This window comes from Mytilus californianus, unplaced genomic scaffold (assembly GCF_021869535.1).
Source record: "Mytilus californianus isolate M0D057914Y unplaced genomic scaffold, xbMytCali1.0.p SCAF_5, whole genome shotgun sequence".
NCBI classification, from domain to species: Eukaryota; Metazoa; Mollusca; class Bivalvia; order Mytilida; family Mytilidae; genus Mytilus; species Mytilus californianus.
Genome location: NW_026262701.1, coordinates 100,816,000 through 100,843,452, shown reverse-complemented (window position 1 = coordinate 100,843,452; position 27,453 = coordinate 100,816,000). Strand labels below are relative to the sequence as shown.

Sequence of the window (27,453 nt, the reverse complement as noted above, 5' to 3'; positions counted from 1 at the left end):
ATCTAAGGTCTCTCTCTATCTATTATAGTTTTCAAGATAATAGGCAGAAATAAAAAATAAAGGTAAAATTTGTCTTTTATGGGAAACAAGAAATGAATGTAACAGGATGCTGTTACGAAGTCTCCCAAACGAAGCTCCCATAATTCGTAATTCCCAGGGTCGCCTGACATTGGGCAACATCCATTGAAAATTGGTTTGGTCCAGTAAAGTTATATGCATTAGTGATGCCTGGGGACTAACCTTGTATATCATTCAAATCATCTTGGCATGACAAACCAGAATATATATGGTTTAGGGGTGGGGATCTCAACCATTTACAAGATACTAGAATATTGGGGGTGGGGAGGAACCCCTGGGGACTGGCCCTATACGTCATTCAAATGTTCATTACATGACGAACAGGAATATATATGGTTTAGGGGTGGCGATCTCAACCATTTACAAGATATTAGAACATTGGGGGTGGGGGGAACCCCTGGGGACTGACCGTATACGTCATTCAAATGTTCGAGACATGACAAATAGGAATATATATGGTTTAGGGGTGGGGATCTCGACCATTTACAAGATATTAGAACTTTCTCAAATGACAGGGGGTCGGGATGACCCCTGGGGACTAACCCTGTCTATCATTCAAACCATCTTCGCATGACAAACCAGAATATATATGGTTTAGGGATGGGGATCTTGACCACTTAGAAGATATTAGAACTTTCTTAAATGGCAGGGGGTGGGGGTGACCCCTGGAGACTAACCCTGTATTTCATTTGATGTGCTTTATCATGACAAACCAGAATATATATGGTTTAGGGGTGGGGATCTCGACCATTTACAAGATATTAGAACTTTCTCAAATGGCAAGGGGTGGGGGTGACCGCTGGGGACTAACCCTGTATTACATTTGATGTGCTTTATCATGACAAACCAGAATATATATGGTTTAGGGGTGGGGATCTCGACCATTTACAAGATATTAGAACTTTCTCAAATGACAGGGGGTCGGGATGACCCCTGGGGACTAACCCTGTCTATCATTCAAACCATCTTCGCATGACAAACCAGAATATATATGGTTTAGGGATGGGGATCTTGACCACTTAGAAGATATTAGAACTTTCTTAAATGGCAGGGGGTGGGGGTGACCCCTGGAGACTAACCCTGTATTTCATTTGATGTGCTTTATCATGACAAACCAGAATATATATGGTTTAGGGGTGGGGATCTCGACCATTTACAAGATATTAGAACTTTCTCAAATGGCAAGGGGTGGGGGTGACCGCTGGGGACTAACCCTGTATTACATTTGATGTGCTTTATCATGACAAACCAGAATATATATGGTTTAGGGGTGGGGATCTCGACCATTTACAAGATATTAGAACTTTCTCAAATGACAGGGGGTCGGGATGACCCCTGGGGACTTACCCTGTATATCATTCAAACCATCTCAGCATGACAAACCAGAATATATATGGTTTAGGGGTGGGGATCTTGACCACTTAGAAGATATTAGAACTTTCTTAAATGGCAAGGGGTGGGGTTGACCCCTGGGGACTACCCCTGTATTTCATTTGATGTGCTTTATCATGACAAACCAGAATATATATGGTTTAGGGGTGGGGATCTCGACCATTTACAAGATATTAGAACTTTCTCAAATGGCAAGGGGTGGGGGTGACTGCTGGGGACTAACCCTGTATAACATTTGATGTGCTTTATCATGACAAACCAGAATATATATGGTTTAGGGGTGGGGATCTCGACCTTTTACAAGATATTAGAACTTTCTCAAATGGCAGGGGGTCGGGATGACCCCTGGGGACTTACCCTGTATATCATTCAAACCATCTCAGCATGACAAACCAGAATATATATGGTTTAGGGGTGGGGATCTTGACCACTTAGAAGATATTAGAACTTTCTCAAATGGCAAGGGGTGGGGGTGACCCCTGGAGACTAACCCTGTATTTCATTTGATGTGCTTTATCATGACAAACCAGAATATATATGGTTTAGGGGTGGGGATCTCGACCATTTACAAGATATTAGAACTTTCTCAAATGGCAAGGGGTGGGGGTGACCGCTGGGGACTAACCCTGTATTACATTTGATGTGCTTTATCATGACAAACCAGAATATATATGGTTTAGGGGTGGGGATCTCGACCATTTACAAGATATTAGAACTTTCTCAAATGGCAGGGGGTCGGGATGACCCCTGGGGACTTACCCTGTATATCATTCAAACCATCTCAGCATGACAAACCAGAATATATATGGTTTAGGGGTGGGGATCTTGACCACTTAGAAGATATTAGAACTTTCTTAAATGGCAAGGGGTGGGGGTGACCCCTGGGGACTACCCCTGTATTTCATTTGATGTGCTTTATCATGACAAACCAGAATATATATGGTTTAGGGGTGGGGATCTCGACCTTTTACAAGATATTAGAACTTTCTCAAATGGCAGGGGGTCGGGATGACCCCTGGGGACTTACCCTGTATATCATTCAAACCATCTCAGCATGACAAACCAGAATATATATGGTTTAGGTGTGGGGATCTTGACCACTTAGAAGATATTAGAACTTTCTTAAATGGCAAGGGGTGGGGGTGACCCCTGGGGACTACCCCTGTATTTCATTTGATGTGCTTTATCATGACAAACCAGAATATATATGGTTTAGGGGTGGGGATCTCGACCATTTACAAGATATTAGAACTTTCTCAAATGGCAAGGGGTGGGGGTGACCGCTGGGGACTAACCCTGTATAACATTTGATGTGCTTTATCATGACAAACCAGAATATATATGGTTTAGGGGTGGGGATCTCGACCATTTACAAGATATTAGAACTTTCTCAAATGGCAGGGGGTCGGGATGACCCCTGGGGACTTACCCTGTATATCATTCAAACCATCTCAGCATGACAAACCAGAATATATATGGTTTAGGGGTGGGGATCTTGACCACTTAGATGATATTAGAACTTTCTTAAATGGCAGGGGGTGGGGGTGACCCCTGGGGACTTACCCTGTATAACATTTGATGTGCTTTATCATGACAAACCAGAATATATATGGTTTAGGGGTGGGGATCTTGACCATTTACAAGATATTAGAACTTTCTAAAATGGCAGGGGGTCCGGATGACCCCTGGGGACTAACCCTGTATATCATTCAAACCATCTTAGCATGACAAACCAGAATATATATGGTTTAGGGGTGGGGATCTTGACAACTTAGAAGATATTAGAACTTTCTTAAATGGCAGGGGGTGGGGGTGACCCCTGGGGACTAACCCTGTATAACATTTGATGTGCTTTATCATGACAAACCAGAATATATATGGTTTAGGGGTGGGGATCTCGACCATTTACAAGATATTAGAACTTTCTCAAATGACAGGGGGTGGGGATGACCCCTGGGGACTAACCCTGTATATCATTCAAACCATCTTAGCATGACAAACCAGAATATATATGGTTTAGGGGTGGGGATCTTGACCACTTACAAGGTATTAGAACTTTCTTAAATGGCAGGGGATGGGGGTGACCCCTGGGGACTAACCCTGTATTTCATTTAATGGGCTTTATCATTTAGAACATTTTCAATTAAAAAGTTTGTGTCTATCACGAACGGTTTTCAATTTATAATCATTTGAAAATTTAATAAAATGCTCCGCAGGGCGCAGCTTGATACGACCGCAGAGGTCGAACCCTGAACAGTTGGGGCAAGTATGGACACAACATTCAAGCTTGATACAGCTCTGAATTTGGATTGTGATTAAATATTTGACACAGCATAGGTTTCTGACACAGAATGAATGTGGTCTAAGAACTTAAAATTTTAAATTGGACATTCACCTATTATGGTCCAATATCCAAAATCTAAATACATGGTTAGATTAAGCATATCAAAGAACCCCAAGAATTCAATTTTTGATGAAATAAAACAAAGTTTAATTTTGGACCCTTTTGATCTCAATGTGGACAAAGTTGATAACGGGGCCCAAAAATCAAAAATCTAAATACATGGTTAGACTCAGCTTATCAAAGAACCCCATATATTTAATTTTTGTTGAAATCAAACAAAGTTTAATTTTGGACCCCGATTTGGACCAACTTGAAAACTGGGCCCATAATCAAAAATCTAAATACATGTTTAGATTCAGCATATCAAAGAACCCTAAAAATTCAATTTCTGTTAAAATCAAACTAAGTTTAATTTTGGACCCTTTGGACCTTTATGTAGACCAATTTGAAAACGGAACCAAAAATTAAGAATCTAAATACACGGTTAGATTCGGCATATCAAAGAACCCCAATAATTCAATTTTTGATGAAATCAAACAAAGTTAAATTTTGGACCCTTTGGACCTCAATGTGGACCAATTTAAAAACGGGGCCTAAAATCCAAAAACTTAATTCACGGTTAGATTCAGCATATTAAAGAACCCCAAGAATTCAAGAATAAAACCCCATTGAAATTGATCAAGAAATAACCAATTTATATGAAGTATCTTCTTTTGCACAATACTGTGCAATTGAATATTTTTTGCTATTGCGCAATACTGTACAATTGACAATTTCTTGCTATTGCGCAATATTGTGCTATTGGATATTTCTTGCTATTGCACAATACTGTGCAATTGAAGATTTCTTGCTATTGCGCAATACTGTGCAATTGAAAATTTCTTGCTATTGTGCAATACTGTGCAATTGAAAATTTCTTGCTATTGCACAATACTTATTATATAATAATTTACACATCCTGTTTGGTGTGTATCTCCTACCATATCATTATTATTTGCTTTTAAATATAAATCAGAAATAACCAACTTAAAATGAAAAATTTTAAAAGAAAAAAAAAAGGAAAAGAAAAAAAAATTAAAAAAATAAATCCCCCCCCCCAAATTTTTTGAACCCCCTTATGATTCATCACCCCCAAACTCAATCCCAGCCTTCCCTTTGTGGTATGGTACCTTGCAGTACAATTTCAGAGAGATCCATACACTTGAACACAAGTTATTGTCTGGAAACTAGAAAAATGCTTATTTTTGGCCCCTTTTTGGCTCCCAATCCCTAAACGTTTCGGGCAATTACCCCCAAACTCAATTCCAGCTTTCCCTTTGTGATATGGAACCTTGTAGTACAATTTCAGAAATATCCAAACACTTACACACAAGTTATTGTCATGAAACTAGAAAAATGCTTGTTTTTTGCCCCTTTTTTTGGCCCCTAATTCCTAAAATTTTGAGGCAATTACCCCCAAAATCAATTACAGCCTTCCCTTTGTGATATGGAACCTTGTGGTACAATGTCAGAGAGATCCATACACTTACACACAAGTTATTGTCTGGAAGTTACAAAAATGCTTATTTTTGGCCCCTTTTTGGCCCCTAATTCCTTAACTGTTGGTACCATAACCCCCAAAATCAATCCCAACCTTCCTTTCATGGTATTGAACCTTATGGTAAAATTTCATGGAGATCTATTCACTTAAACTAAAGTTAGAGTGCGAAAACCAATGTGTCTTCGGACGACGCCGGACGACGACGACGACGACGCCAACGTCATACCAATATACGACCAAAAAATTTTTAATTTTTGCGGTCGTATAAAAAAATAAAATCCCATAGGGTTCTATAGTAAAACCCTCTTTTCTTTTTGCCCCTCAAAGTACCCCTTTATAAACCCCATTGCAAAAACAAAACCCTGATTGCACCACTAGACATGTTAGTCTAACATATTGTGAAACCCTAAGTAAATCCGACAAGCGGTTTTGGAGAACGGGTGCGGACAAGTTCAAATTTAAAAGCGGCGGAAGAAGAAGAAGAAGAAGAAGAAGAAGAAGAAGAAGAATAATAATAATAATAAGAACTGAGCAAAAACAATAAGTCTTCCCAAACTTCGTTTGGGAGACTTAATAACTCCTATTAGAAGTCGTCTGACAGTTTTGGCGTATATGGACAATTCGTAGAGCTCAACATTCTGAACATTTTTCTTCTGTCTGATTTTCTCTGTTTATAACGGTTTTCAAAATAATAGACAAAACTTGCATTTTGCCCCTATGTTCTATTTTTAGCCATGTCATGCATCTTGATAGGCAGGCGAGGTCATCGGACACAATTTTTAAACTAGATACCCCAATGATGATTGTGGCCAAGTTTGATTTAATTTGGCCCAGTAGTTTCAGAGGAGAATATTGTTGTAAAAGTTAATGAAGACGACGAACAACGGATGCCAAGTAATGAGAAAAGCTCACTTGGCTTTTAGGCCAGGTGAGCTTAAAAACTAAAGAGGCTTGATCTTAAAAAAACACAGGCAGGAGAAGAGAAGTGGTTGATCTTCCAAAATTATTTGTACCCCTGCCATATAATGTGAATATCATAAATCTATTAACATTCAGCTATCTGCACCACAAGATTATATGGGAATGTATATAGACATAATATCTACAAAATCTAAGGTTTGGGATTAGTTTTACATACATGTACTAGCATTATATTTATTGTCACTGTCAGTCAAATTATCAATCTTTACATATATACCTGAAAATTTGAGACTATGATATTAATATATTTATAGCAAAACAGATAAAGTTACAAACAACTAAAGCCACAGGCATGTTACATTATTCCATTTAAATTTTCTATCATTTCAAAAAACTTTTTATGAAAATATCATGGTACTTTAAATCATTGTTTTTTCGATACAAGGAATGATTACTTACTTGTATGTCTTGACAGAGAGTAATTAGACAGAGTGAAGCCTTCCTGTTCCTTTTTGGATTTCTTGGTTACTTCTACCTTCCTTCTATTTGGTTCTATCTCATGTCCAAACTCAGCACCAATCACTCCCAACATCACTATAGCTGTTGCTTGCTTCCTTCTACTCTCAAAGGAATAGGATGAGGCTCTATGAACAGGAGAATCTGTAATAGAATTAAGAGAATAGGATGAGGCTCTATGTACAAGAGAATCTGTAATGGAATTAAGGGAATAAGATGAGGCTCTATGTACAGGAGAATCTTTAATGGAATTTAGGGAATAGGATGCGGCTCCAAGTACAGGAGAATCTGTAATGGAACTAAGGGAATAGGATGAGGCTCTATGTATAGGAGAATCTGTAATGGAATTAAGGGAAGAGGATGAGGCTCTATGTACAGGAGAATCTGTAATGGAATTAAGGGAAAAGTTAAGTGAGGAATAAAGAGGCATAAATTGGTCAAAACAAAACATTTGACATTTTTACATTTAAGCAATTGCTTTTAGAGTAAGGGTAATTTCTCTGGAGAACTTCCAGTTATTTTTAGATGAGAAACAGTAATAAAATACATGAAAAGGATAGCAGGAATTAATAAAAAAATATGAACAGTACAACAAACAACACCAACCACCAACACAATACCCCGCCGAAAAATAGAAGTACAAACAACAACAAACAATACCAACCACCAACACAATTACCCGCCGAAAAATAGAAGTACAAACAACAACAAACAACACCAACCACCAACACAATACCCTGCCAAAAAATAAAAGTACAAACAACAACAAACAACACCAACCACCAACACAATACCCTGCCAAAAAATAAAAGTACAAACAACAACAAACAATACCAACCACCAACACAATACCCTGCCAAAAAATAAAAGTACAAACAACAACAAACAACACCAACCACCAACACAATACCCTGCCGAAAAATAAAAGTACAAACAACAACAAACAACACATGGTCCAGATAGCCTGACTTGGCAAATTTGTATCCCCTTAAGGTTAGTGTTGATATCTAATGTCTCATGAACATTAATATGCTACACTCAAAATGTTTCTAGATTCTAGACTGAAAACAAAGATCGGAATTCAACAAAAGTAATTTTGTTATTTAGATGTATCTCCGTTAAATAAATCAACATATCAAAATATAAACATCTTGTTTGGCACTTTCAATGACTTTGATCTGATCTTTGACCTTTAAACAAGAATGTGTCCATAGTACACTCTCACGGATGGCCCACTTGCACTATCATTTTCTATGTTCAGTGGACAGTGAAATTGTGATCAAAACTCTAATTTGGCATTAAAATTAGAAAGATCATATCATAGGGAACATGTGTACTAAGTTTCAAGTTGATTGGACTTCAACTTCATCAAAAACTACCTTGACCAAAAATTTAAATCTGAAGCGGGACAGACGGACGAACAGACAGACGGACAAACGGACACACAGACCGAAAAACATAATGCCCCTAGGTGGGGCATAAAAACTGTCAACAGTGCTCTAACAATGAGCAGAAAGTCAGCATGTCTTGAAACCATGGAAACATATTTTAGGTACCAAAAGACATGCGAGATAAACCTACAAACCTGAAACCATTTAAACATATTTTAGGGACCTAAAGACATGCAAGATAAACCTACAAACCTGAAACCATGGGATCCATATTGTCATCATCGTCATCATCATCACCTCCTTTCTGAAGCTCAGCATTCATCAGACTGAGGTTTGGATCTACATAGGTTGGAAGATATGGTGACCACTCATCCACTATTGCCTTACGACCAGCTGGACCAATTCTTCTTAACTCTGCTAACAACAGCGCTTGGGCTGCTTCCCTTATCTGTGTATAATAATATTTAAGTAATATAGTGAAAGCTAAGGATAGTTCAAAAATATTTACATTTCCAGATGCTGAAGAAATGCAACTTCCTTCCAGTATTATTTGACTACCGGTACTTTTAATTTTGTATCAATCTAAATTTAAAAAGTGCCTAGAAATCAAAGCTACCACAGAATATCATAAATTTCTTTTATCATATTGTACTAAATATTGAGAGGAAACTTACACTTTGAATCAATATAGAATGTTGCATGGTATATTTGTTTGTCAATTTTTAACAAGAATTTTTTGTATAAAAAACAATATATCTAATGGCAATATTAATACTAGGACCATTTTGTGAAACAGAACAGTTCCTATATACTAACTGTGTGAGGTTGGTTAAAGGAAAACAACAGTATCTTATAATTTTAAAACATGTGAAAAGCACAGTATACCTTTAAGAATTATTAATCTTTTATTCTATTCATAGATTGAAAACTTTTTTTTCAAAGTTAATACTGGAAACCAACAGCTTCACACCACTTTATTTTTCAAAATTTTCTTACTTTATTGGTGTATATAGATATATGAAGATGTTGTATGAGTGCCAATGAGACAACTCTCCATCCAATTCAAAATTTATAAAAGTAAACATTTATAGGTGAAGGTACGGTATAGTTTGTTTTACTATGGATTCATCTCTTTACGAAAAATTTAAGAAAATCAAAGTTAAAGTACATACAAGCCTGTTGAAAAGTACTTTGTTTGACATTTAAATTCTTGGTTCACCTACACAAAATTTGCACCTCTAAAATTGCAGTCCCACGAATAATTATGAATATATTCACAAAGATTTATTTCTTGTTATTTTTCTGGCTGTGAAACTCGAGAAAATAAATTAGTCACAAATATGAGTTGGTTTACAGTATCTATTTATCTAATATATCTGGGAACAGTATATCTAACGGGAAATGAATCCGATAGGCTTTTCAGTATAAAATTGATAAAATCTCAGACTCCACGAGACTTTGCGAGATTTATGGATTTTGGTGGCGTCTGACTGAAAAACTATCAGAACTGCTCAATAAATTAACCACATACTTCTAATCGTAAATAAATACAAGTTTTATCAGAAAGTAAATATATTTTCATATAAAATGACAAAAATAAGTGTGATTTATTTGATGTGAAGTGTTTTATAATGTTTTTGAATTTGGGAATGCAATCGGCGACATTTTTTTATTACCCTGTTTGCATTCTGTATCATTCTGTGATAAAATGAATGCGGTTATAACAAATTTGAAGTGACAGAATACAAGTTTGATACACTGGCATCACTGTAAAACTAGTTTGAATGATATTTTATTGATATTATCAGAAATTATGAGGATAATAGCGAGTACGTTTTTAACACATGTCCGTTTCTGTATCGTATCTTTATTACCTATGACCCGACGATAAAATCGGCTACAATTTGGTAGTGTCAAGTCCCGTCAATATATATGTTCCTGAATATATATAGTTTATTTCTTCTTTTCACCAATCTGAACTTACCTCAAGACATCTGTCCTGCCATCTGCGAGCCAACATCTCCAGCTGAGGTGATTTGATATTTTCCGAGCCAACCATTTCTGGTAGGAGAACACAATGTAAAGCTGCAAGCAGACTCCATCCTTGTTTTATCTGTGCCTGGTGTAACATCTGTCCATCTGTCTCATCCTCACTCCCCCCTTCAGAACTGTCCCCGCCTTCTAGTAAATGTGGTGGCTGAGGGGCAGCAAAACTCTTACTAGACCTCCTGCCTCTGTACAAGAAATATAAGATTACAGCCAGTTGCAAGCAGCTAGAAAAATTAATTATAATTGATTTTAAAAAATTTTATTCGTTGAAACATTTAACTATGATACTTATTATCATTGCTGTCAACTACTTACTTGTAATTACTGAAAGAAAGAAATAACACTCAAATAGATGTGCAATCCCTTGATTAAAGGTGAACTGTCCTGAACTCTTTTTTTTTACGACTGCAAACAAATTTTTTGGGAGATTTTTTTTTTCATAATTTTTTTGGTTTCTTTTCCCAAAATTTTTCCATTTTTACATTGATTATTTTTGATTTATATATAAAAGCAATAAATACTGATATGGCAGGAGATACACACCAAACAGGGTGTATAAATTGTTATATATAACATATTAACTAAGTATTGTGCAACAGCACAGTATTGCGCAATAGCACAGTATTGCGCAATATCACAGTATTGAACAATAGCAAGAAATCTTCAATTGAAAATAAATACAAATCTTTTAACCAATTTCAAAGGGATTAATTTAAAGTCTTTAATTTTTGGGGGTTCTAACCTTGTATTACTGTTCTGAATATTGGGCCCCATTTTTAAATTGGTCTACATTGAGGTCCAAAGGGTCCAAAATTAAACTTTGTTTGATTTCATCAAAAACTGAATTATTGTGGCTCTATGATATGCTGAATCTTATGGTGCATTTAGATTTTTTTATTTTGGGCCTTGTTTTCAAATAAGCCCATGTTAAGGTATGAAGGGTCCAAAATTAAACTTTGTTTGATTTCAACTAAAATTAAATTTTTGGTGTTTTTTTATATGCTGAATCTAACCATGTTGTTAGATTTTGGATATCAGACCATTCTAGGTAAATTAAATGTCCCATTTCAAATTTTTAAGATCTTCGACCACATTTATTTTGTATCAGAAACCTATATTATGTCAAAAATTTGATCACAATCCAAATTCAGACAGTATCAAGTCTGAATATTGTGTCCAAACTTGCCCCAACTGTTCAGGGTTCCACCTCTGCGGTCGTATCAGGTTGCGCTCAGCGAAGCATTTTATTAAAAAATATTAAAAAGCTATGAAAACAATGTTAATAAAAATTAACCATGTGAAACAAATTTATTCAGGTTATTCATCCTCAGATTCATAAATTCTCTGAGCAATTTTGTTTTCAACATAGATTATTTTAGCACTTGATAAAATTTAAATAAAAAACAAGCAGTTAGCAAAAAGTATTCCATGGTATTTTCAGTAACATCAATAGCTTACCTTGGTCTTGATGATTTTAGTCTCCTATTGATGAAGGCAGAGTTTGTCATACTCATTAATGTATTAGCAGTAGATATTACACTCAGCAAATGTTGTGTAGTAACACCACTAGATATCTGCCATCTTGACTTTGTAGAAAAGGCCCGTAACTCTTCCTGCAGTGCTTCTGCAGTGGATTTTTTTATTCTAGATTTTGTACCTGGTGGACTATCACCTTCTTGGTCACTGTCAGAATACATTCCTGATGTACTTTCAATCTGTGACAACAATGTAGGTTTGTCTGACGTAGCCTGCTGTATCTTACTGTCTGAATCACTCGACTTCACATCCTGTAAAAGACGTCTATGCCATGCTGGAAGCATTAAACACATATGCCCATTTCTAGATATAAGACCAAAAGATAATGGGACTTTAGGCTTAATCAGTCCTAGTTTGTTCACACAAAGTTTATCAAGATCTGGGTCTAGTCCCCAAGCATGAAGACTAGACATAAACAATCGAGCAATCTCTAAAGTTAGATTATTGCCATCAGTTACCACCACTCGTTTCTCCTTCTTTCTACCTTTGACAGGTGAGGCCTGGACATCACTCTCTCTATGTACAGGTGAGAAACCACCTCCCTCAGCCTTTGACTGAATCTTCTGACCAAAAGAATCCGCTTTATCTTTAATCTTTGTTAGCATACCTATAAGGGTAAAATTAACACAGTCATAAGCAATCATTGGACAAACAATTAATGTTTGAACTAAATGTCATATTTCATCTTTAAAATATGAATGTAGCAAATGAATAATGCCTGCAATTTTAAAATCTATCAGATTTCAAAAATCTACTAGAAGCACAGCTAACTTTGTTTATAAATTTATAATTCTACATTATAACTAACATTGTTACCTAATATTTTAGCTTGTGCATCTGAGAATTCTGATCCAGGAATTTCATAGGAAGGTAAAATGAATCCCTTGGCTTCTAACTCTCCAGGTGACATCATAGCATACTCATCAGTTAATAGTTGTACTAAAATAAATAAAAGACGAATATTACTTTATTTTTTAACTTCATAATTCTAATGACTTTATTTACCTATATCTGTATCAGGAAAGATTAGATGAGCATTAAGGCACATAATGCCTGAAGCCCAAGATACCCCTTGTTGTCTGCATATTGAAATTGCAATGATAAAATGAAATATTGTGAAAGGCTTTCAAGTTAGTAAAAAAAGCCCAGGAGAAAAACTTCCAGAGGATATCCTTAGTTGTATAAAATTGCCTTAAATTTTATGTTTAAAGTCCCATAACTCTAGACTGACTAACAAGTTGACCTTACTGCTATTTGTGATCCTGCAACACTTGACCTATTGATGTCATAAAACTGCTACAATAAATTTTGCACCTTAGTGCCAAATATTTTCTCTTGTGAAATAAAAATTTGAACAGAATATTCATGATGTCCTCTATTTATGAAACAAATATGGAATAAGGTTAATGACTTTTTTTACGAACTACAAAAATAAAATCATTTAATGCATAAAAAAGTTATTCATATTTAACTGTTCTATCCTATGACAGGGCTACCCATCTAAAATCACAATTTTGAAATCAATGAACCAATGTTTTCCTGCAACCGATGAAAATAGCATCAAATAGTAAAAGTACTTTTACAATAATTGGAACTTACTAACTACCTACCAATCAATGCTTCTGTATCAAAGTAAATAATGTGAGCATCAGGGTCTCTAACATTAGTTCTAACACCCTGTATATACATGGCATAATTCTGTTGTTTAACAACCTGGTCAGGTCGCTGGTTCTGTATACTACTTCCAGGAGTTTGTAGTTTCTGCTGAGCCAGATTTTTAAATGTGGCCAGATTTCTACGTTTCAAAGCTTGCGATAAAGTTATGTTAGGGTTAACAAGTCCATCCATAGGCATGGCATTCTCATCACAATTACTCAGTATGTCCTCAGCAGTTATACCATGTACTACTCTGTCTAAATGGCCTATAAAATATAAGTTGTACTTGTCGTTATAATGTTATAAATCCTTTTCTGTTTGACATACTTTTTTTATTTTATTTTTATTTATTTTCGTGGGTACCAATTTTCTAGGATAGAAGAAAAATTGTATTTTAGGGAATACTTTATTTTCTGGGTTTTACAAATGTTTCCATTCAAGCATAAAGGATATTTATACTGCGTAATAATTTTGAATTTGTGGTTTGCCTTTACCATGGAAATCCATGAAAATTGATATCCAACGAATAATAATGCGTCTACAGTATGTTTGCATATGATATAATAAGCATCTTACCCTTAGATTTCAAGTTTTGTGTGTTTGTTGTTTTGGTTTGGATATCCTATAGAATAATGTCTTATGATAACTTGATAATTGAATATTTATAGCAATTTATTTCCAAACTTAAAGGTAAACCAAAAGAGGCCTTTTCATATCTTCTTATGTTCATTTTGTATAGGGCGTTCAAACATATACGGAATGGTGGACAAATATTTTACGATAAGCGAATAGCAATTGCATTGCCACTTTCAAATAAAATGCTGGGCGCAGCTTGATAAGACCGCAGAGGTCGAACCCTGAACAGTTGGGGCAAGTATGGACACAACATTTAAGTTTGATACAGCTCTGAATTTGGATTGTGATTAAATATTTGACACAGCATAGGTTTCTGACACAGAATGAATGTGGTCTAAGAAATTTTTTAATTTACCTATTATGGTCCAATATCCAAAATCTAAATACATGGTTAGATTCAGCATATCAAAGAATCCAAGGAATTCAATTTTTGATGAAATCAAACAAAGTTTAATTTTGGACCCTTTTGACCTCAATGTGGACCAATTTGATAACAGGACCCAAAAATCAAAATACATGGTTAGATTCAGCATATCAAAGAACCCCATATATTCAAATTTTGTTGAAATCAAACAAAGTTTAATTTTGGATCCCAACTTGAAAACTGGGCCCATAATCAAAAATCTAAACACATGTTTAGATTCAGCATATCAAAGAACCCCAAGAATTCAATTTTTGTTAAAATCAAACTAAGTTTAATTTTGGACCCTTTGGACCTTAATGTAGACCAATTAAAAAACGGGACCCAAAATTAAAAATCTAAATACACGGTTAGATTTGGCATATCAAAGAACCCCAATAATTCAATTTTTGATGAAATAAAACAAAGTTTAATTTTGGACCCTTTTGACCTCAATATGAAACAATTTGATAGCGGGGCCCACAAATAAAAAATCTAAATACATGGTTAGATTCAGCATATCAAAGAACCCCATATATTCAATTTTTGTTGAAATCTAACAAAGTTTAATTTAGGACCCCAATTTGGACCAACTTGAAAACTGGGCCCAAAATCAAAAATCTAAATACATGTTTAGATTCAGCATATCAAAGAACCCCATATATTCAATTTTTGTGAAAATCAAACTAAGTTTAATTTTGGACCCTTTGGACCTTAATGTAGACGAATTTGAAAACTGGACCCAAAATTAAAAATGTAAATACACGGTTAGATTTGGCATATCAAAGAACCCCAATAATTCAATTTTTGATGAAATCAAACAAAGTTTAATTTTGGACCCTTTTGACCTCAATATAAACCAATTTGATAGCGGGGCCCACAAATAAAAAATCTAAATACATGGTTAGATTCAGCATATCAAAGAACCCCATGTATTCAATTTTTGTTAAAATCAAACTAAGTTTAATTTTGGACCCTTTGGACCTTAATGTAGACCAATTTGAAAACTGGACCCAAAATTAAAAATCTAAATACATGGTCAGATTTGGCATAACAAATAAATAAATGTGGTCAAAGATTTTGCAAATCTAATGTGCCATACTGTGCAATTAAAGATTACTTCTTGAAATTTTTCAATATTTGAAATTTGAAAAAAAAAAAAATATTTGAAGAATAATTCTTTTCAATTTCTGAAATCTGAAATGAGAAAAAATTGACTCCCCATAATTTCTTTTTACCCCCCCTTTTTCCCCCAAAAAATTCTTTCCCTCAAGATATGGTCATAATCTCAATTCAAATTTCCAATGGAATTTGCAACTTACCATAGTGCTAACTTAATCTATTTTATAATAGAATTCAAAATATGGTGTCAAATCTTTCATATGGATTTTTTTGTAAAAAAAAAAAAGATGCAACATTTGCAGATATTTTTACTGGTCTTCCTTTATAAATATGCATTTCTTTAAACATAATTTAAAAGCAGTGTAAGGGAAGTAATCAAAACGTTGTATGTGGATTACCTCCCTTACACTGTTTTAAATTGTCTTACTTGTTCATTAACCATTACTTTATACATAATTTAAAAGCAGTGTAAGGGAGGTAATTCAAATGATGTATTTGATTTATCTCCCTTACACTGCTTTAAATTATGTTTTGTACTAACGTATTTGTCCATATAAAAATGCTTGTTTTTTGCCCATTTTTTGGCCCCTAATTCCTAAAATTTTGAGGCAATTACCCCCAAAATCAATCCCAGCATTCCCTTTGTGATATGGAACCTTGTGGTACAATGTCAGAGAGATCCATACACTAACACACAAGTTATGTCTGGAAGTTACCAAAATGCTTATTTTTGGCCCCTTTTTCCTTAACTGTTGGTACCATAACCCCCAAAATCTATCCCAACATTCCTTTTGTGGTATTGAACCTTATGGTAAAATTTCATAGAGATCCATTCACTTAATCTAAAGTTAGAGTGCGAAAACCAATGTGTCTTCGTACGACGACGACGACACCAACGTCATACCAATATACGATCGCAAAATTTTTTTGCGGTCGTATAAAAATGAATCAGCCAAATTTTGTTTTGATTACAACATAATGAAAATAATAATGCAAAAGAAATTTAAGTTCAATAGGAGACAATTTTTCTTAATAACCTAAAAACATGATCTTTCTCATAGTGTGTAAATGAAATAAAAATACCAGTTTCCATCTGCCAAACGTAAACAGTTCCATCTGAACAGCTCACAACCATGAAATCATCAAGAGGTCTCCATTTTATTGTCTGAACAGGAAATAGATGGCGCCCTGCTAACATAATACACTTCCTCTCTTTTAAGCTTAATAAAGCTACTGTGTGGTCACTTCCAACTGAACAGATAGAGGTTAAAATTCTTTGCTGAAAGATTTATGTCAAAACATATCAACTATCAAGTGCAAGTTGAATTATTTAACAAATAATCCCATAATTTCAGATTATTTTAAAAGAACATGATACAATGACTGAAATGACAGCAGAAACAACAGAGAATGAAAACATACTGAGGAATAAGATTTGGTCAGTTTATTTCTCAAACTATTCTGTCAAGGTTGCCATCACTACAGGTTTGGTAGCATTACAGCATCTTTCGTTTAGTCATTGTGATGTGTTGGTGGACATTCTTTGAAAAGTATCTCACAAATCACTGAAGATATCTCTCATGTCCAATGTTTATGTTATCAGTATATCTGTTTCATTTAGGGATGTCAAGTCAGTGAAGATTTACTAACCGAGTACTCGTTGGATTTACCAAGCGATAATCGAGTACTCGCTCGGATAAACATCCACAAAATGGAAACACAAAATTATACCCATTTCACGTATTGTGGGACGTTGTCTTATGGACGTAAAACCCTCAACATGATTACCCAAACCCGACATAGTATAGTTCAAGGAATTGTTTACCATAATAATAGCTCATTTACCACATGTACTAATTATGTAAACTGGCAATGATCTAATCAATTAATTAATAATATAAACATCTATAGAAAAATGATTACTCAAACAATAGTATTTGGAAATCTTAAAAAACACATTTACTGATCAACAAAGGGGTGCTGATTAAAACTTACTAATGCCTTTAACCATTTTCTGAGGGTTGACACAGGGTGCAACGAATTGATTTATATTTAGAAATATTAACTTGTAAGCTTTTTTTCTGTGACGAGTTGATATCTCAACTTTGTTACGTAATTCACAGTTCTGCTAATGAAAAAATTTGCTCTGTCGATACAGAGGTAGTGGAATGACTAAGACAAGATTAGCCAAAAGTGTTAGCATTGGAAAGGTGCACTTGCTCATAGCCTACATATGCTCGGAGGAATTTTAAATGAACGCAAACATTCGAAACGTATTTCAATTTTGATTGATTTTGATTAATATCTAATTTCAGGGAGGCGCTCCTAATAAAAATATTATTTCTTATTTCTAATGCAACACATTCTAACAGGAAAACCATTAGTCAAGTATGGTTTTGGTATTCGATACTCAGTACTACCGAGCTATACTCCAGTACTCGTTGACATCCCTAGTTTCATTACATGAGTCCATTGTTTTATATCAAAATGGTGTGGCCTTAATTAATGATTGTTAAATGATTTAAAGAATCTGCTTCATAACAGACTAAATGATCATAAATAGACCAGACCAGACCAGACTGTAAAGCTATGGCTCTATTTGACTATCTTTGAACAGTACATCCTGGACGACAAAGAATTTTCACTAAAAAAAATAAGTTTTTTAGCCAATAACAGGCAAGTATCACTCTTCAGAAAAATACAGACTGGATAAACTATATCAGATTAGTTCTGATTCTACTATCAAATGTCAAGTTCTTTCTCTTTTCCAGTTGACTACTTCCTGTCCAGTAACATAACTTACATTGCAGTTCATTGGTGGAACCAGTAACTGTGTAATCTCCCCGCCATGAACAGTAAATGTGTGAAGTCTGGTTCCCACAAACATGTCCCAAAGAATGACAGAGAAGTCTGATCCACCAGATAACAGGTGCTGGGGTTCATACCGAGTGTTTTCATTGAATGGATATAACAGAGTTGTCACTGTACCATCATGGCCGTCTAGTACTTTAAGTGGAACATCTACAAAAATGCAATCAATGCACTTTCATCTATATGAAAACAAACTTGTATAAAATTACTATTATGGACATAGAAATATAATCACTCATAATTTCTGGTTTAGGAAAAAAAGCCTTCAAATCTTTATTTCTTTTGGTAATTTTAAATATAAGATACTGATAAGATGAAAAACACCAACAAAAGGGCTATTTCTTTGAATTTTTTTTTCCTTTTATTTTACTGTATACATGGCACTGCAATTCAACCAGAAACCATTCCTTAAATTGTATATATATAGTCAATTTTAATTTATTTGGAACTCAGAAGGACTAATAAATCAACTTGTACATGATACCATCATTTAATCAATAAAGCTTACAATAATGCATGGATTTAACTCATTGTGGAAGGCTGGGTAATTCACCTTTATGTTCCAACGCTTTATGATGACTCACCTGTATATTCCAATGTTTTATGTTGACTCACCTTTATGTACTAATATTTTACATTGACTCACCTTTATGTTCCAATGTTTTATGTTGACTCACCTTTATGTTCTAATGTTTTATGTTGACTCATCTTTATGTTCTAATGTTTTACGTTGACTCACCTTTATGTTCTAATGTTTTATGTTGACTCACCTTTATGTTCTAATGTTTTACGTTGACCTCACCTTTATGTTCCAATGTTTTACATTGACTCGCCTTTATGTTCCAATGTTTTATGTTGACTCACCTTTATGTTCTAATGTTTTACGTTGACTCACCTTTATGTTCCAATATTTTACATTGACTCGCCTTTATGTTCCAATGTTTTATGTTGACTCACCTTAATGTTCTAATGTTTTATGTTGAATCACCTTTATGTACTAATGTTTTACATTGACTCACCTTTATGTTCTAATGTTTTATGTTGACTCACCTTTATGTTCAAATGTTTTACGTTGACTCACCTTTATGTACTAATGTTTTATGTTGACTCACCTTTATGTTCCAATGTTTTATGTTGACTCACCTTTATGTTCCAATGTTTTACGTTGACTCACCTTTATGTTCTAATGTTTTACATTGACTCACCTTTATGTTCTAATGTTTTATGTTGACTCACCTTTATGTTCCAATGTTTGATGTTTACTCACCTTTATGTTCCAATGTTTTACGTTGACCTCACCTTTATGTTCCAATGTTTTATGTTGACCTCACCGATATGTTCCAATGTTTTACGTTGACTCACCTTTATGTTCCAGCTTTTACATTGACTCACCTTTATGTTCCAATGTTTTACGTTAACTCACCTTTATGTTCCAATGTTTTACGTTGACCTCACCGATATGTTCCAATGTTTTATGTTGACTTTCCTTTATGTTCCAATGTTTTATGTTGACTCACCTTTATATTCCAATGTTTTATGTTGACTCACCTTTATATTCCAATGTTTTATGTTGACTCACCTTTATGTTCTAATGTTTTACGTTGACCTCACCTTTATGTTCCAATGTTTTACGTTGACTCACCTTTATGTTCCAATGTTTTATGTTGACTCACCTTTATGTTCCAATGTTTTATGTTGACTCACCTTTATGTTCCAATGTTTTATGTTGACTCACCTTTATGTTCCAATGTTTTACGTTGACTCACCTTTATGTTCCAATGTTTTACGTTGACTCACCTTTATGTTCCAATGTTTTATGTTGACTCACCTTTATGTTCCAATGTTTTACGTTGACTCACCTTTATGTTCCAATGTTTTATGTTGACTCACCTTTATGTTCCAATGTTTAATGTTGACTCAGTTTTATGTTCCAATGTTTAATGTTGACTCACCTTTATGTTCCAATGTTTTACGTTGACTCACCTTTATGTGTCAATGTTTTATGTTGACTCACCTTTATGTTCTAATGTTTTATCCTCCAACAGCTGCAGTATAATACTTTGTGTGGCTACAGCTATCACTATAGAACCATTACTTCTACCACATGCCACTTTACCTTGAGACGGAACATAGATTGTGGCAGTTATCTTTATTGGCTTGTCTTTATGGTCATGCTGCAAACATTATTGCAAGTTATATTTATAACAAATACAAACAACCTATCACGATTCTTCATTGTACTGATGGCATATATATGCCAATGCAAATGTGGATATAAGTATTTCATGCTTTGTCTTAGAAACAATTAATACACTTGAACCTCCTAGGGTTTGCCATGTAAAACTTTGCTTGTAATCTTGACCTTTAATCTAGATTCCAGTTTTGAATCAACCCTATATTGTGGTAACCAAATTCAATATAGTATTATCAATAAACTCAATGCAGTACTCAGTACAGTGGACATGATTTATAACAGATGAATTGACAAATAATCTGATTACTCTGGGCCTCCCTATGAAGAACAAGAAGAAAGGTTATCAATCTATTAAGGAAGCCAATTTCTTATCAATCCAAAATTTGGAATTTGTGATAGATATTACTTATAGCATGAAGAAAATGGAATTTATTTGTGATCGGAAAATAGATAAACAAATCTTGAAAAAAGCTCAAAACATTTCTTTTTCCATATAGACTTTACTAATGCCCATAATGACTTTGCATATATATATTTAATACCAATACATAATGTTTCTGAATATGAATCATATTTGAATGAGGTTAAGAAACAGGTACAATACAAGTATTGCTATCCTGTTTTGCTCGAAGTACAAATGAACTTAATATCATAGAAAATGTATAGTTATTTTCTTTAGTTTATACTGCAATATTTTAAAAACAGTAAACAGTTTGTTCGAAGACATTAAGCAGTAATGTAACAATTCTGAGAACCTGTGAGTGTGTATGTAATACTTTGTTAAATCATTTCATAAATACATACCATCATCCTTAAATTGATTACTTACAAAGCCATCAATAATTCCAGGAGGTGTTTCATATAAACTCTTCCATACATCTTTCAAACTCTTACTACACTTAGGTGGTAAAGCTAAAAAAATAATAGTAAATTGAAGAAATATCATTCTATACATTGGCAAATATTGAAGATAGAGAGCTTTGTGCTATAAAGATTCATGCACAGACTAATTTTATTTGAAGGAAAGGCTTAAAAAAACAATTTGAATCAAGAGTGAGTAAAACATCATTTTTTGAATATTGTAAATTCAGAAAATTATTGCGTGCATTTATTCAAGAAAGGACAAAAATGTGAGATTAATTATTGCGATATCAGGAAAATCTGCATACAGATATATGTAACAAATGACTGAATGCAGGTTCTTTTATTGTGATAGTCACACAGTCACATTTTTCGCAATAATAAAAACTTTGCAATAATTTCTGAATTTACAGTAACTGAAAGTGACCTTTTTTTTAAATACGGTCTTAAAAACTCTGATAATGTGCACAGGCAAACTGTTATTTCTTTAAGAAACAAACACAAAGAATTCTACTTAAAAATGTAAAATTTTTATTCAGTGATGATTTGTACCTGGCAATCTATCAAAACTCTCCTGTCTGACTAGGGTCATCTGCCTCTCTGATACTGTAGGAAGAGTCCACATTGTAACCTGACCTTCAGAGTCACCTCTAATCAGTAATGGGGGTGAAGCCTTATCTCCTTGACCTTTGTTAAAGGTCATGGCAGGCGAACATGCAGGTGACTGAAAGTAAATGATGTGTATTCATACAGATATATACAAAATATTGGTATAGTCATTTGTTATTTGGAATTTTGAAAAATGACAATTCAAAGTGAAAAAAAAACATATTTTAGCCTTTTTTACGTACATTCTATACATTTATAGATCCGTTTCACAAATTTTTATTGTATCTCATGAAGTATTAATGCTATTAATATCTGTATTTCAATAAAATAAAGTCTAAAATATTGCCCAAATAATGTATACAACATACTTTTGGTAAACCACATCATTTAGGAAAGTTCAGGGCTTTACCTATATATAAAGCCTATGTTAGACTTTGTTCTAAACTTGATCTATTGCCAATTCTAAACATTAAACATACCATTCAAAAAAATTCCAAGATGACTTAAGCCTATTTTACATTCAGAACACAACCTTCAGCAAAAGTTTAAGGCTAAACCTATTGCCTATTTAAATCTTTGAACACACCATTCGGCAAATTCAGGTATTGACCAATTGTCTATTTTAAGCTTTGATTCAACCTTCAGGAAAAGTTCAAGGCTTAACCTAAACTGGAAGTTTATTCTAGACATTGACCACACCTTTCAGAAAAAGTTCAAAGCTTGGACTTAAGTCTATTCTAGTCTTTGAACACATCTTCAGGAGAAGTTCCGGACTCAATTTCTAGATTCTTCTGGACTTTGAATACAGTTATATTCCGAAGTTTTCACTATTTCAAACTTACACTATCAGAGTAAATATCTAAGATGTAGTAAGCATGTGGTGATGATGGCTGGTAGCTGTGTTTATGGTAATCCTGGCTCTCAGAATCAGCACTGAAACAAATGTAATTTGTTTAACTAGTATAGTAGCAAAACAATGGATTTTTTCTGCACTCATGTACTTGAGGGGATTATCATTATACATTGCAAAAACTCCTTTCTTAAATATAAATAACTTGTTACAAAGTAACTCATGCAGCAGTTTTCATATATTACATAACAATAACAAATAAGTTCAATTGCTAATTTCAAAACAACTTAAAATTTGAAATATGGACTTTTCATTTTTAAAAGCACACAAAAACATCACAAATGTATCCAATAATATGTTACTAAATGCATTACTGATGTTGAACTATTAGTAATAACTTTACTGAATTTTGGCTGAGAGAGGTGAAAGATATAAGTTACAAGGACTATTAAAATTCCATAATAATTTCTTGCATATACAAAGCAAAGATAAGCTTAATACCTACAGTACAAATATTTGATGCAGTGTTAAAGCTGACCTAGCAATACATATAAAAGTTAAATCTTACAAAATCTTATTGCTTAAAAAAGAAATTTAGAAGATTTACACATATTTTGATAACTAAGAAGTCCAAAATTAATATCAATAACAGAAGATGCAGGGCATACTTCAATTAGACAGCAACTAAACAACAACAAAAACCAAAAGACATGTAGATGTCGACGTATGGTCTTCAACGAAAGTCAAGTTTCTGTTATAAAAATTTTCGAGCTCCGAATTGCCAAAAATATGGGGAAACTGTGCAACCATTAACAGAACAACTGAATACTGAGTAACATATTATATATCGAGTATATTTTGGAATTCTGACAAGAAGGCCATACCATTCTCATATAGATAATGATGGGCAACATTAAGTTTGGATAACGGAATAAATAATTAAAAAAAAACCTCGAACCAATAAGTAAAACAATCTGAAAAACAAATATTATTATATTATGAATAAACAGGTCAAAAGATGATACATGGATTATGATTTGTTAATTTCAAGCAGCAAAATAAACATGTAATTTTTAAAAGGTTTAAACACATTTACTGATTTGCAAGTTTGTTATCCTTAAGTTCTTTTCAATGTTTATATCTACATTGATGACAAACTTTTTTAAAGATTGAATACACGGATGTTTTCTATGCTTCATTCATTAAACATAGAAAATATACAGAATATATCAGAAATTAAAGTTTTAACTAGCAAAGTCATGTAGAAGAAATGAAGATGCTGTAATTTGCTGATTGAAATTTCTGATGAGTTATGAAGATGTGAGTCATTTGATCTATTGCTGCAATATATGATAAACAAAAATCTTATCTCATTGCACGGAAACTAGTTCATGAAAAATTGCCCCTTTGAGGTAAATTTTTAAGTTGACTAATCAAGTCCTTCTACACGGAAAATGCTCCACTGTCCATAATTTTTTGAATGAATATTACTTTAATTTTAAGGTAGAAATATTGAACTTACCTTACCAAAATCCTTATCAGGCACGTTGAAAGTAAAACCCCAAGGTATAGATTAAATTGTAAATGTTTTTTATCAAGATCATGCTCTTTTTATAATATTTATACATCCTTGTCTTTCAAATTTTTGGATTGGAGCGTTCCTGATGAAGGTTATTCCAGAAAGCGTGTTGCATGCACCAAATTAATTAAGTGTTCATAATTAATTTATAGGAAAAACAATATATAATGCATTGCAATGAAGTAAGATTTCATAGTGACAAAATAAGGCTGAAGCATAGAATCAGAATAAAGGGGAGGGTACTCACTCTACTGACTTAGACAAAAGGCTGTAATAACAATATATAAATGGCTTACAAAATATCTCCTGCTTAAAGTTTTCATGTTATAAATTATATTCCCAAGATAGAAAGAAGTTTAAAGAAAAGAGTAGCAGGAAATGAAATGACTTTGATTTCAATATCAGATTATTTTTTTCTTCAAAGTAACAATTCCAAGATAGGAAAAACTGGGGCCTGACAGCAGAGTCGTGAACACAGGGTTATGTTGTTGCAAATATAGGGTTACGTTATCCTATCTAGGCTTAAATGTGCACAGGAATTTTGTGATTTGTGCATGTGTAGCAATAAATGAATGATAATGCCCAATAAATTCTATACTCTGGAATATTTATAGGTTTCATAACAAGTAAGAATTGGATATTGCTTGATATCAACTTGAGTTATTCAATTTCAATATAATAATAAACAAGCCTTCAGAGAGTTTATCATTACTATTCAAATTAAATAACGAAAGGTTTGGAAATTAGTGGCTATGTTTTGTGTTGGAATCTAGACAGAAACATTAGCACATACATTATTTTTTGGGAACTGATGTTATTTAATAAAAATCTATGATGACAACACATCATACAGTGAAATTGAGACAAAGTGTGTTTTTTTAAGGAAATTGATAGTCATGAAGGAGGAAGATGTTAGGCAATGCGCCAATTTTCAAAATCTAAAGGACTATAAAATTGAAAATAGAGTCATGTCAATGATTTAATTTCGATTGTTTAGGATGTTTATAATCAATCGCAATGTTTTGGCATACAGTTTTGATTTATTGATTGCTTAACATCCAGTGGCAAATATTTCATGCATTGTACAATGTACAGTTTTGAAAATATTACCCAAAATGAATTGGTTTCTGAAACAACAAATTACCCAACCATTATGTCTGTTAAAATCAGGTAAAGGACAGGCTGGCTAGTCTGAAACAATCTTTAAGAAAATCAAAAGGGGATGATTACATTAGTTTTGATATGTTAAATTCAGGATTGGACACTGAATCTGATATAAAATAAATACATTTTACGTGAGCATGAAATATTCCCTTATGCTGAAATATCCTCTGACATGAAATGTTCCTTTGGTCTGAAATATTCTATCTTTAACATAAATATATATTTTTCAAAACATTACAAAAAACAAAATTGGAATCAAAATAACAGTTAATAATAATTAGATTGAACAAAATACGAATATTAAAGAAACATAAATGAATTATGTAATAAACATCTACATGTTCATGTCAGTGCAAAACCAAATACAGTGAGAATTTCACAAAATTGTTTCACCACATACAGCAGTTAATACTCAAACTGGGCGCCAAGCTCTACTATAAGCAGCATCAACAAACTATTTTTTTCATCCTTTTAGTTGTTTAAAATAATTTTATCATTAAAAGAGCAAATCTCAAAGGTTTCTAAATGATGAGACAGAAATTCTTAAATAATCTTAGTAAAATATGACTTTAAAACTCTTGAAGGAAAAAGAAATTCTATCATTTTAATCATAATTGGTTAATTATAAAATTAACATCTCAAAACAAGAATATTTTTCAATAGGACACCATGCCACCTCACACTATCACAATTCTGCCTTCAGAGATCCACAAAATCTTTATCAAAATCCTTATTTGGAAAATATTTTTAAAAAGGTCACATCATAATAAACATTTGCACTAATTTTTTTCAAGCTAATGTGATCACAACTTCATGATAATCTACATTAAACCCAAACTTTAATCTACCTTAAACTAAAACTTAAACCTGGTGCAGGATGGATGAATGGACAGATTAACAGATTAACAGACAGACGCATAGACCAGAAAAAATAATGCCCTACTACTATCCTAGGTGTGGTGTTTAAATGAAAGGTTCACTGAAATAAATGTGACAGACATTAAAAGCAATCATGAAACATCAAGCCTGAAAACCATGCTCAACTGGAGATTTTCTCTGAATCAATCTCATTCACAGCAAACAATCAAATACTAAAACATGTCAATTTCTGGCCACAAAATAAAACTGAAATCATACATGTGTTAAACCATATTTTTGGAAATAATCAATCAATTTGAAATTTATCTAAAGTTTTAAAGCTGTGTATTTTAATACACTTCATTCTAACCAATTTGTCAAATAGTAACTCCTTCTGGGAAAGACAAACCAGGAAAATAATTCTTTTATTGAATCTGTATTAGTCAAATGCCTTTCTGAGAGTAAACAATACTAAAAACATTTTTACTGCACCATTAGATTAAATAAAAAAATATAAACTTTTTTCCTATGGAATGTTTGCCATGAACAAGTTTGCTACAAACAGAATATTTTCAGACTTGACATATTACCTGGTGAAAACTTTTCCTTTCAGTAAACTAGAATGTAATATGATATAATATAACTATTGAAAAGTTTGACTAAAATTACAAATTTCTATAAATATATTGGATGCTCAATGAAAACTTATGAGCAAATGGATAACTTAAATAACAGCACATTTAAATTAATGCAACAGCTTTAGCATCATTGCTCGTAAGTTGAAATTATGATACTGTGGATTCATTCAATTCCGTGGATACTTATTTTTGTGGATTGAGGAAAAATTACATATTCTTTGATATTTGATTCCATGTGATTGGCAAAG

The 27,453-nt window shown here is 33.4% G+C and overlaps 1 protein-coding gene across 4 annotated transcripts in view; it reads right to left on the bottom strand.

The window, feature by feature from the left end:
- The window catches only part of LOC127702111 (WD repeat-containing protein 7-like), a 60,322-nt gene that overhangs the window by 11,627 nt on the left and 21,242 nt on the right, over positions 1–27,453 (bottom strand). For 2 of the 4 annotated variants that reach the window (XM_052206178.1, XM_052206179.1), the window contains exons 9-20: positions 22,959–23,049; positions 22,060–22,231; positions 21,476–21,558; positions 20,467–20,626; positions 18,385–18,602; positions 16,665–16,860; positions 13,378–13,689; positions 12,584–12,706; positions 11,690–12,374; positions 10,167–10,416; positions 8,435–8,630; positions 6,735–6,935 (exon numbers count right to left, since the gene is read on the bottom strand). In XM_052206178.1, coding sequence (XP_052062138.1) covers positions 6,735–6,935; positions 8,435–8,630; positions 10,167–10,416; positions 11,690–12,374; positions 12,584–12,706; positions 13,378–13,689; positions 16,665–16,860; positions 18,385–18,602; positions 20,467–20,626; positions 21,476–21,558; positions 22,060–22,231; positions 22,959–23,049 — 2,687 coding nt within the window. Of the gene's footprint in view, positions 1–6,734; positions 6,936–8,434; positions 8,631–10,166; positions 10,417–11,689; positions 12,375–12,583; positions 12,707–13,377; positions 13,690–16,664; positions 16,861–18,384; positions 18,603–20,466; positions 20,627–21,475; positions 21,559–22,059; positions 22,232–22,958; positions 23,050–24,792; positions 24,814–27,157; positions 27,185–27,453 lie in introns of all 4 variants that reach the window. The other 2 variants (XM_052206176.1, XM_052206177.1) reach the window with 2 other exon arrangements.